General features: G+C 45.2%; 1 protein-coding gene across 4 annotated transcripts in view; it reads right to left on the bottom strand.

Moving 5' to 3' along the window:
* si:ch73-22o12.1 (nectin-2) overlaps positions 1-12,434 on the bottom strand; it is a 73,896-nt gene that overhangs the window by 39,906 nt on the left and 21,556 nt on the right. For 3 of the 4 annotated variants that reach the window (XM_053493950.1, XM_053493952.1, XM_053493953.1), the window contains exons 2-6: positions 8,408-8,520; positions 8,034-8,283; positions 7,292-7,588; positions 6,831-6,948; positions 5,602-5,750 (exon numbers count right to left, since the gene is read on the bottom strand). In XM_053493950.1, coding sequence (XP_053349925.1) covers positions 5,602-5,750; positions 6,831-6,948; positions 7,292-7,588; positions 8,034-8,283; positions 8,408-8,520 — 927 coding nt within the window. The remainder of the gene's footprint in view (positions 1-5,601; positions 5,751-6,830; positions 6,949-7,291; positions 7,589-8,033; positions 8,284-8,407; positions 8,521-12,434) is intronic. The other variant, XM_053493951.1, reaches the window with a different exon arrangement.

Below are 12,434 nucleotides of genomic sequence, written 5' to 3'. Positions count from 1 at the left end.
GCTTGCGATATAACTTTAACCTGTTATACTGAACCTCCCGTCTTATACTCATCAGGGACAGTCTCATCATTTAGATTCATACACGTTCACATCTCATACAAACCTAAATAATTCTTTTGATTGTGTGAAGCTGCTTTGCGACAATGTCAATAGTTAAAAGCGCTAATAAAATTGAATTGGGCGAGTCTGTAGAACCCCTTCCTCCACCCCCCTACATCACATGACAGGAACGTCTAAATGAGCCGTGTAAATCCGGCTCCTCTCTCTGGTTTAAGCTCTGCTCCTCTTTCTGCTCTCCTTGCTGTCGTCCCTGCAGAATAACGCTGTCCTAAAAGCAATGCTAAAACAGGAGTTTTGCTTTGCACTGTCCCTTGGCACAAACGCACAGACGCAAGAACACCCCGTCTCTCACATCCCATCCCATCCCATCCCATCACCTCTCTCTCTCTCTCTCTCTCTCTCTCGCTCACACTTCAGCCGTTACCTCTCACCTCGGATCAACACGCTCACACGCACACATGATGAAAAAAAAAAACAAATCACACACCTGTTATCTGCACAGGGCTTCAAAACTGCCAGGAGATTATTTCTCCCTGAATTAGTTCTTGTTTCTTTTTTTTTTTTTTTCACGCCTCATTAACCGCTCCATTTCCATGTAGCTCGTGCACAAACCTCCGACACACTTCCTAGCCAGACGAAACAGTTACGGCGCGCCGGTCCTTATGGTTTATAAACTGCATAGGCATGGCGGGAGGGGTGTTCAACCTGAAGGGTTCTTCAACACACTTTATCGCAGACTATATATATCGATTAAAAGGGAAAATACAATCTCTAACCTGGTACAGCCTGAGGCTTTTTGTTTTGTTTTGCACGGTGCGAGAAATCTTTCAGTGTTAAAGATCTCGACAGTATGGGTTTTAAAAACTGGTTCGAAATGGCACCAAATGCTTACTGCTAATTGGTTATGCAGAATGCACGACCCAAGGATGCGGAATAAGAAAGAAAAGTGTACAGAAGGATTGATGATGCTTGTTCTGTCAATAGCAGCACTACATGATTAATTAATTTGCCAAAAAGAGACTGAACAGGTACTAATAATCAAGAACTGCTATTTGGACAAACGACAAAATCAGCTATTCTGTAGCATTAAATGTCATACATTTTCTATAAACAACTATCGGTGACTGATACAGCACTGATCTTGTATTGGACCTTCACTAATCATCTGTATCTCATGTCTGTTGTCGACCCATGATGTAGGAATACACCTTGGATGGGACGCCAGTCCACCTGGCCTACGCCTGGTGCGCCGGAGCAGCAGTGAACAAGAGAACGTGAAGGAAAACTGAATGCACTTTGAGAGAACATGACTTTAACCCAAGCTCAGGATTACAGGATCAAACCCGAGACCCCGCAGCCGTGAGGAAGCAGACACCACGCACATGCCACCGCAGAGAGAACACAACAGGACACAATTGTCAGAAAGCCCACGTACATCATCTCTCTGATGTTCTGCATGAATTAGTAACAAAAACCTTCAGAGATTGAGCTCAGGACACGAAGACGGCTACGCTATCAGATGAGTACGGATATCACACTCATGGCCCTGTCAGAAAAAGAAAAGATTGTGGTATGATGCATCCCTTTTCAAACACTAACACCATGTCTGTTATTTTTAAGGTACAAATACTTTGCTTATCAGGCAATATCAATGGTCCACATTATATATATATAAATAATGTCCAATCTACTTCATAGATAAGCGTGGTCTGATCTGCTCCATACAAAATACCCGTGGTCCGATCTACTCTACACAAGATACCTGTGGTCCGATCAACTCCATATATAGATACCTGTGGTCCGATCTACTCTACACAAGATACCTGTGGTCCGATCTACTCTACACAAGATACCTGTGGTCCGATCTACTCTACACAAGATACCTGTGGTCCGATCTACTCTACACAAGATACCTGTGGTCCGATCTACTTTACACAAGATACCTGTGGTCTGATTTACTCTATATAAGATATCTGATCTAATCTACCCTTTACACGATACCTGCGGTCTGATCTACTATATTATATATATATATATATATATATATATATATATATATATATATATATATATATATATATATATATATAGACTGTATAGAGAAAGAGAGAGAGAGAGAGAGAGAGAGAGATAATTATCTGTGGTTATTATAATAAAATTACCAATCTGCTCCATGCCAAAATTAACCAGTTACATCGATAAGTAGTCTTAGCATGACATAGATAAAATCATAAACATCTTTAATACCGAAATCAACAATGAAATCTATGGTCCTACATGCTGGGATTAACCATGGTGTTTAGTTATTTTTTTCTTCACAGCATAATGATGATGCAGCTGCGTTTCTGTTGGTCACTACGACTGCTGTGCTCACTCCCAACAGCACTGCTGCAGACTGTTATGACAGCATAAATGACTGTTAAATAGCGGAGCCAGCATCTCTCTCTCTCTCTTTCACTTGCGTAAGACGATCTTAAATTCATGACGCGTTTGGGAAACTGGACCCTGCTCATCTCTGAAGTGGGGGGCGAATTTCCTGTTCGAGTCAGTTTTTGGTCATCGCTGTGCAGTAGGGAGCTGGTCAGGAAGCTCGATGAACAAATGAGGGCACGGACGGGGGGACGGCACGGAACAAAGGACGAGTTAAGTAGCTGGCAGTGTCTAAGCGGAGGAAGATTTGTAACGATTTGGAGTGTGACGCGTCTTTAGCAATTACACCACTAAAAGGTCGGAGGTGGGGGAAAAAAAGAAAAGAAGAAGCAAATGACTATGTGCATGATAAAATCTGCTGTTAAAAGTGGCTGAGTTTTAACCCCTCTCTCTCTGACGCACAGGTCTGGGGGGGGTGACTGATGGGAGTCACAGCTTCCGCTCTCATATGCTCTCACACACACACACACACATCAAGCAGCAACTGCATGACAAGTCAAATCTGCTCAGGCTGACCCGAGTCACCATGGAGACAGTTGCCAGGGGTGAAAGGAAAAAGAGGGGCTAGCGAGAAGGTACTGACCATTTCACGCCTGTCAACACTGTTGCACTCACCTATTGTCACACACCTGACAGGCTAAAACCAAGTCGCACATCGCCGGCACAGCGCAGAATCCACCTCCGTGCCATTGTTAAGCGGGTGGTCGTGTAGTCATCAGCAGAACACGCTTTCCCTCCTTCCTTCCTTCCTTCCTTCCTTCTTTCCTCTCTCTCACACACACACACACATTCTCTCCATCTCACAGTGTGTGCAGAAAGCAAGCCACCCTTTCATTTTCAGCCTACATGTTTCAACAAGAGTCGGAATTCATTCCAATTACTGAATAAGTACAAGGCTCTCTGCGGTGCTCAAACAAAAACAGGAGATGTTTTTTTAAAAATGTATAAAAGTGGGGCTGAGAAATGCGACATGCACGGAATTTGTTTATCGCGGTAATGCAGGCTTAAGAGGGTCTCTGTCTGTCGTTTACTGGAGACAGACTGAGAGCGCGATGTTTATTTTCTGTAAAACCAGACACTACTTTGCACCACTTTATCAACGCAGGAACAGGCTTTTTTTTCCTGCAGTTTCTCCCGCTACCTGCTTTCGCATGTATTTTGCATCCATGACCTTCGTTTCCAACTGCGAGACAATGTATGCGCATTAATGCCACTTTCCTCCCCTCCCTTCAGAAGTTGATTAGCCACAGGTGGATTTTTTTATTTTTTGCTGCTGTGGTTGGAGAACTGAATAGTCCTCTGACTGACAGAGATCAGAGTCTCCAGAACAAAATGTAAGCTTTTATGCGCTAGAAATGACTTCAAATCACTATCACTGAGCCTGAGCGCTTTACACGCTTCCTTACCGTCGTCTATACGCCACCAAACACCTGGATGGGAATTCCAGGTCCAGCCTAGCTGGGCTTTACAGGCTAATTAGCATTTCACTGTCATCTCTGTCCCCTTGATTCCTCGTCCCTGCGGGAGAGGAGTGACTGATGACGAAGAGGAAGCCAGGTGTTGAACCGCTTGAGGAGGAGCGCGGGAGAGAAGAAGCAACGCCAAAAAAAAAAAAAAAAAGACATGAAACCTTACCGGCAATATTTACCGGCAAAGTTAGTAGGAGGTTTTAAACGCCACCGCTATTCATCAACTTTCTTCACTTCATTTGTCTCGCCTCGGCTCTCTGTTCTATCTTTACATTCCTTTACAATTCCCTTTCTCACGCTCTCGCTTGTCTTTCCTCCCGGTCGCTCTTGTTCCATTAAAACCCCAGACAGGCAAGCTTGCGGGGGAGACGCGCCGGACGGATGTTACGGGTCCGGTGTGCTAAATTTCTTTCTTTTTTTTCGCTCCGTCTCCCAGCAAAGCAACCTTTGCCTTTACGCTACACAACACCATTTACGAAAGGCAGAGATGACAGATGGAGGAAGAAATAGCAGAGTGCAAGAGAGAAGGGGGGGTGGTGGTAGAGGGGGAAAAAAAAAAAGACAGAAAGAAAGAAACGTGGAGGAGCAGAAGATAGAAGCCTCTTAAAAGATGGGCTGCTGGAGAGAGGCACATTTTCTATCATTAACTCGGCCATTACTCTGTGGTCAGCATGAGCGGAGTGATGTTCCCACCAGCAGTAAAGTGCACTTCTATATTTTATACCGTCACGCTGCTTGGTGGAAGAGGAACAGAACAGGAAAAAAAAAAAAAAAAAAAAAAAAATGTACACGGCTGCTGACGGGGACCGAGTGCTCCAGTCCGGCCCGGCGCTCCGCGGAACGTCTCATGCATTATACAGAGCTCTTGTGTTTCAAACACCTCAATGTGTTTCAATCTCTTGACACACGGACATTTTAAGTTGGTTTCTTTTTTCTTCTTGCCTTTCCCAGGCAAGGTAAGTTCCACAGAGACACCTCGCACAAAGACAGAGTGAGACGGAAGCTGATCGATTTCAGGAGGAACACTTAAAGGGAAATAATTGTGGCAGAGTTATTTCCAGTTAGTTCGGGACCTTCTGCTGTTTTCTGTGAGAACGCTCAGATGTTCTGTAATTTCCTACGCCACTACAGTCACCCTAAGACATCTGGGAACACGGCTGATATGGAGAACAAGAGGAAAAAGATTTCATGCGGTACATTTTATATCTAAATTGGGTAAGAATAAATCCGCGGATGTTGCAATTCTTTTCTCTTTTTTTTTTTGTGCAACAAAGCTGACGGACTTGTGAAGTAGACGAGACAAACACAGGATATGAAGAAGCAGAGAGACAAATAGCTGGTGCACACACCTACTGTATACATGCAACATGAAACATGACAGACACAACAAACTGGCTTACACCGATACCCCACAATCCCCTGGTGGAGGACGCCCAGGACACTGAGGGAGTGTTGCTGCTGTTCACTACCTGATGTCACTTCTACAGATGCACTGCTCATGAGTGGGTGGGTATGAGCAAGTATAAACAATAAAAACAGTTAGGAAACGTGTGTGTGTGTCCATAAGGTAGGCGATGTTCAGACGAGCTCATTGGTCTTTATCCAGTTGTAATGTACTGTCGGAGCGCGTGATCTCACTCACCTCTGACGAACACAGTGACCTGGTCCTTGCCGGTGCCGAGGCTGTTCGTCACCTCACAGATAAACGTGTTGTTCACAGCGTCGTCCACCTTCCGTATGGTCAGTTTATTATGATTCACTTCCACCGAATCCGGCAGAAAGCCTGAGCTTCTGTCAGGGAGCATTTAAAAAGAGCGTTAGGATAACATTAAAGCAACGCTGGCGAAGCAAAGCGCTGACAAACCACTGGAGGTCTGGTTCCCTGATTTGGTGATTTGATAATCATTAAATAAAAAGGGATCTCAAAGAAACCTCGATTGGGTAAAAAAAATGTTTTTTAAGAAAAAATTTTAAATGGCTGCCTTTATGCAAACTTAAAACAAGTGATTTACAAGGTTAATAATAGATGCTGATACCTAGGCTGTACTTGTAATGAATAAAGTGGGCATAGCTTTTTTTTTTGTTTACACACACACACACACACACACACTACACACTGGGAGGACAGCGCTATCCGCTCACAGACGCCCCTGATTGGCTGTAGAGCCATGATTAATGTGGGAGCACTAAGTACCTCTCATCCCTCCCCTCTGAGAGAGCTCGGCCAATCAGCTCTCTCTAGACCTCCGGCTGCGAGAGGTTACAGCATTACCTGGGAATTAAACTCGCGATCTCCGGATAATAGGGCGAGCACATTTTTTTATGATAGCAAGACCGTTAGCAAAAAGAAAAGGGAGCTACTTTAACTTAATTTATGATTCCTGTTGGCATGGAATCAAAACATAACAGAAAGTCAGGTTTATTGTCTATTTATTTAATATTTTACATCATTTGCATGTCTTCTCGAAATGTATTAATTGTTTTTAAAATGCAAATAACAACTATATGGTTGGAAAGTGGCAATACTGGTAATATTTTAGGCACCTGGAACGGATTATCTGGATTTACATTATTTTCTATGGGAAAATGTGTTTTGCAATATGGGATTTCACCGTAAGAGCTCCCCTCCGGAATGAATTCAATTCATATTCCGAAGTACCGCTGTGTGTATATAGAGAAGTAGAGAGAGGAAGAAGGAATTAACTTTACCAACATGTCCAATTTGACTAATCTACGTCAATCAAAAAAAAAAAAAAGTTTATGGCCACTTATGCATTACTTTCAGTACAGCCCTCGTTGCGAACTCACTGAACTTTGACAGACAGTAATGATCAGCTTTCCTGTTGTGCTTAGAAAAGTAACTTTACTCACACTTTCCAGTTCACAGTGGGAGGACTGGGATTCCCCTGATACTGGCAGGTCAAGGCCACACTTGTCCGGCCCATATACCAGTTATTGTCATATCCTACAATCTGCACCTGAGGAGGATCTGAGAGGGAGGGAGAGAGCAGACCGTGTTTACTTGGTGCCATTACAGAGAGGTCTACACAGAGGTTCGTATTTAAACATTAACTAAAATTTCACAAGCAATCGGGCAGCCAGTATACAGTAGCAAACCCACGTGACGGCTTTCTCAGACTCGCGGAGACTAACAAGCTGTACTCTGACATTCTTTTGTATGGACGGGCCTCAGTTCATGATTCACCGAAGTGTACTCAAGCGTCTACGTTAAAAGCCAGACAGCAATCTGGAAATAATTAATCCCTGGAGACTTGTCCTGTTCTGCAAATGACAAAATAGGAAAAAGAAATTAAAAAGGGACATGGACGTACATTGGACGACGAGTTTCATGGGGAAGGTCTCGGGTCTGGACAGCGTGCGATGCGACACCTCGCAGGTGATGTCCTTGCCATGGTCTGCTGCCGTGGGGATGAGCATGTACTCTCCGCGCACCGTCACCGTGTTGTCCGAGTTGTCCGTGGTCACCGGTGCTGAGCTGTTGCCGTTCAGAGCCGTTATCCAGGTGATGCTTGCGGGTGGCCGCCCGTTAGCGGACTCGCAGCTTGCCACGGAGACGGGAGTGCTGCCGGCAGACACGGTGATGGTTCGAGCCGAGTTCACGGGCTTGGCTGGAAGAAAGTAAATAAGAGAAGAGGAGTTTTGACCTTTATTTTTTACGTGGTGGCGTTGACACAGGAGAGAAAGAGAGAAGGAGGAGGAGGAGAGGAGAGGAGGAAGGGAAGGAAGTATATGTGGAGGATTGGTTCGCCTCTTGCACAGTGCTCACATTGTACACACGTTCCTCTTGGAGAAAGACATCAAAGGCAAAGAGAGGGGAAAAGCGACGGAGAAAGACAGGAGTGCGGCAGCCTCTCAGCATGATAAGCAGGCAGATCAATAGCGCAAAGACAGAGCGAGAGAGAGACAGAAAGAGAGAGAGAGAGAGAGAGAGGGAGGGGGCTGGTCAAGGTTACTGCCATGCTTCGCACATTAACAGGGGTCTGACTGATTATGTAGAAATCAAGAAGGCACCAATGTTTAAAACAACACAAATGCTCCATCCTGTTGGCTCACCTAGTATGATGAGCGAGGTTACACCCTGCTCGTTTCCAGAGGGGTACGCGGCGAACTCGCAGATGTACTTCCCTTCATCTGTCAGTTGAATTTCCGTGATCTGAATAGTTGGACTCGCCAGAGTTGGCGGTTCTGCCGTGAAACTCACCCGCCCGTACACTGGAGACGGAGGGTAATTGACCCCGAAGGTGGGATGAAATACTGCGATGTTGGTCCGGGGGTTGGAGCCCGATTCTAAAATCCAAGACACCTACAGAGCAAAATGAATGAAAACGTGTGATTCATAGACCTATCCATCAGACTACACATCAACAACTTCCTCCATGAGGTGTGTGTTGCGCGTGCATGTTTGGAGCCAGGACGTGACCTCTGACCTGAGTGAGCTGGGTCTGGCTCGGGTCGGGAAACTGACAGCGCAGAGTCACCGTCTGGCCCGGATAGGACACCACTTCTGGCTCCACCCGCACCTTCTGAGCCGACAAGCCTGCTGAAGACAGAAGGAGAGGCAGTGCGTGAGTACCGCAACATTTTTAAAAAATGTATTTCAACTAAGAACTGCGTGTGCGAGCGCCTGCGAGTGTGTGCAACATGACTGACGTTGGTTGTAATGGAAAATCATTTCAAATTTAAATTATTCAGCGTCCGACAGCACACATTGATGGGGAACATAGTGTGTGTGTGTGTGTGTGTGTGTGTGTGTGCATGATTTTGTGGGAGTGTGTTTGGAGAGACACCCAAAAAAAAAAAGAAAAAATTCCATAAAAACAAACATCTGTTTTCCAAGAGACCTTTCAGAAATGAAAACCTCCATGTCGCACCAATCTGTAGGTGTCGCGAGCTCCGTGTGTGTGTGTGTGTGTGTGAGAGAGAGAGAAAGAAAGAGAGAAAGAGAGAGAGAGAGAGAGAGAGAGAGAGAGAGAGACCAGACTGACTGCTTCATGGCTAAATTCAGCTTTTTGTAAGAAATCGGTGAAAAACCTCCCCTTCACTTCTCAGTCCAATTTCTCCACGTCTCTCAGCCACTTCCCTCAGCAGGGGGAAGAACCGAACATGCATTCTTGCTCTTTTTCAGTGACGCAGCACTTTCTAATTCCACCTTTTTTTTTTTTTTTTCAATTTGAAAAACTTTCCGCTGAAATTTTGCAGCCGGATCTCAGCGGTACCAGGGAAAGGGGGGGGGGGGGGGGGCATGGGGGGAGGGGGGAGGGAGAGTCGAGGGGGTGAAACTTTCCAAAGAAAGTTACAAATTTGCACATTTTTGTAATTTACTGTAAAAAAAAATTAAACGTCCTCTAGAGAAAATATGCCGAAACACACAAGCACTATAATAGTCTAAAACATTATAATCCACGATACACACCTGAATGTTGAATATACACAGTATAACTACATTTCCACATTATGCTGTATATGTGGTGTGGTGTGTAATGTGTGTGTGTGTATGCGTGTGTCCGTATGCGATGGATCGACACCCCGTCCACCAGGGAGTACCACATGCCTCCTGGGACACGCTCCCTGGATTCACTCTACAGAGTGTGTGTGTGAGTGTGAGAGTGTGTGTGTGTGAGTGTGAGGGAGAATATAACTGCCAACAAAAGTCAAGTGCCGTCAAATTCATTGAGATTTTATTAGTCAGCAGATTGAAGCAGAACCCTCAGCACTAGTGACTAGTAGATATAGAGAGGTTTTCATTGAACCTTTTTATTATTGGAAGGAGTCTCCAGTGTCAGCCTCGGAGGAAACGCGACATGAAAGCTTTCAAATGAGGCCATGATTTAACGTGTAAACACCTTGAAAGAGGTATTAAAATGTATAATATTGAGGTCTTGGCACAGCGTGTGAACACACACATCCGTGGGGGGGGGGGGGGGTGGGGGGGGGGGGGGGGGGAGTGATCAATAGGGAATTGAGCGTGGGTGAGAAATACACAGTCGAGAGAAATGTAGAGACACAGAGAGAAAAGGAGAGAGAGAGAGAGAGGGAGAAAGCAAGAGAGAGAGAGAAGGAGAGCAAAAGGAGAAAGAAAGAGCATTAGAGCAAGAGAGGAATGTAGAGAGAGAGAAAATGAGAGCGAGAGAGAGAGAGAGAGAGAGAGAGAGAGAGAGAGAGAGAGACACAAGGAGAGAAAAAGGAGAAAGAAAGAGCATTAGAGCAAGCGAGAAATGTAGAGAGAGAGAGAGAGCAGAAGCTGTGTGTCAGTGCTGTTCCATTTTACAATCCTGTCATGCCTGCAGGTAACACACACACACACACACACACACACACACACACCAACACAGGGCATGGCTCTGATGTAAATCCCACAAACACCTTCCTGTCCTTTTTTGAGGCCTGTCACCAATCATCATGTCTCTCTCGTCGTCTCCTGTATACGTGTACACACACACACACACACACACACACACACACACACACACACACACACACACACCTCCCATATGAAGGCTTTAATAAAAACCCAGGCTGAGTGACTCTGAGGTGGTAACATGAATTCCATCCTTTCATCCCTCAGAAGCTACGCGAAAGGAAAGCGAGCCGAGGCGAGGCGAGGCGAGGCGATGAGTCGAGTGACCGAGCGACTGCGGGGAGAAAGAGCATGTCAGACAGGAGCCAGACGAAGGAGAGCGGGAAAGTGAAAAAAAAAAAAAGGGAATGTGTGTGTGTGGTTGGTGTGGTATGAATTCCATTTCCTTGCTACGTGCCCATATGCCCTATGATGACATTGTTTGTGTGTGTGTGTGTGTATATAAGAGACAGAAACTCATTATGCTACCTTATTCCTCAGCAGGCTAATACAGAGTCAATACGAAAGGACACACTGCACAGACGCCATGAATACACACACACACACACACACACACACACACACACACACACACAACTAAAAGAAAGTGCACCAAGATGCGACAAGAGTGGCAACAGCAGAAGGCAGGCTTGTGATATGAACAGTTGGAGCACACTGTATAGAAGAGACGTGTGTGTGGTGTGTGTGTGTGTGTGTGTGTGTGTGTGCGTGCGTTTCAGATGTGTGCGAGTGTGAATGTGTGTTCGAAATACATTCAACACCTCCCATCTCGGTGCTGCGACTGTGTGTCTTAGGGTTAAATTTATTCCTGTACTTATCACAGTGCTCTTAACTCTCTCTCACACACACACACACAGATAATAAGACATTCAGATAACAAATGAAAAGGTTCACATTGCAGATTGCGTGAGAATGTGCATTCAGCTCAACACACTCCATATCAAGACAATATTATACAGAGCGACCAGGGCTGTGTGTGTGTGTGTGTGTTTATAGAAAAAGCTATACACTAAACGTTGATCTTATCAAACGCTCAAACATGCAGTTCAAGCCCACACACACACACACACACACACACACACACGGCAGGATGACTGAAACCAGAAGGAGAAAAAGAAACAGTTTGAAATAAAGCATGTAGCAATTAGATGCCTGTTTACAAAAGCAGAACAGATTCCAGGAAAAAAAAAAAGAGAAGAAAAACATTTCTACATGACATTTGGATTTCTCTGTGCAGGCTAAATTATTCATCCTGCCTCCAGGGAGAAAAGGATGTAGGATTGTGACGGCAACGGAGCACAGGATCCATCAAAAAAAAAAAAAAAGTGCTTTCTGCCGCTGTGTTCCTATAGATAGTAATCGATTTTCTTCACAGCTCTCACCTCGACAGCCATCCTGCTGACTAAAGCTGTCAAATGCCGAGACAGCCGGTTCTGCAACATAAGGAAGCTTTTTCAAACTTCTAGGCTCCTAAAGCGGCGCGACAGAACAGCGAACGCACGGGTGTGCGAGTTTAGAGCGAGCGCAAAAATCGTCTGGGTGTCGGGGGCGAGACACGACATTCCCGTTTCTCCCCTGACGATCGGAGCGCCGGCTGAGGCTAGGGCTATGCGGGAGAGGGCAGATAGAGCGTTCCTCTGAGGTGGTAACGGCAGTTTCAATAAGAGCTTAGGGCTTAGAGGAAGTACTCGCTAGACCAGATGGTAGCAATAACATGAAGCATGATACTCTTCATCATGTGCTAGAGTGTGCATTTTGTTGGCCAATTTACTGATGGTCTAAATATTCAATTACAATATGTACGTGTCTCCGATTAAGATACTGGACAATAGAGGTTTTGTTATGCATCACGATTCTTGGGATTCAAAACTCGCTCATCGTTTATACCGCTTTATCCTGTATACAGGGTCGCAGGGGGGGATACAGGGGTAGCTCAGTGGTTAAGGCATTGGACTACGGTTTGGAAGATCCCAGGTTCAAACCCCACAACCACCAAGTTGCCACTGTTGGGCCCTTGAGCAAGGCCCTTAACCCTCACCTGCTCAGATGTATAATGAGATAAAAATGTGGATAAGAGCGTCTGCTAAATGCCTAAA

This window comes from Clarias gariepinus, chromosome 4 (assembly GCF_024256425.1).
Source record: "Clarias gariepinus isolate MV-2021 ecotype Netherlands chromosome 4, CGAR_prim_01v2, whole genome shotgun sequence".
NCBI lineage: Eukaryota > Metazoa > Chordata > Actinopteri > Siluriformes > Clariidae > Clarias > Clarias gariepinus.
Note: the sequence above shows the minus strand (reverse complement) of the source record. Positions and strands in the feature narration are given on the sequence as shown.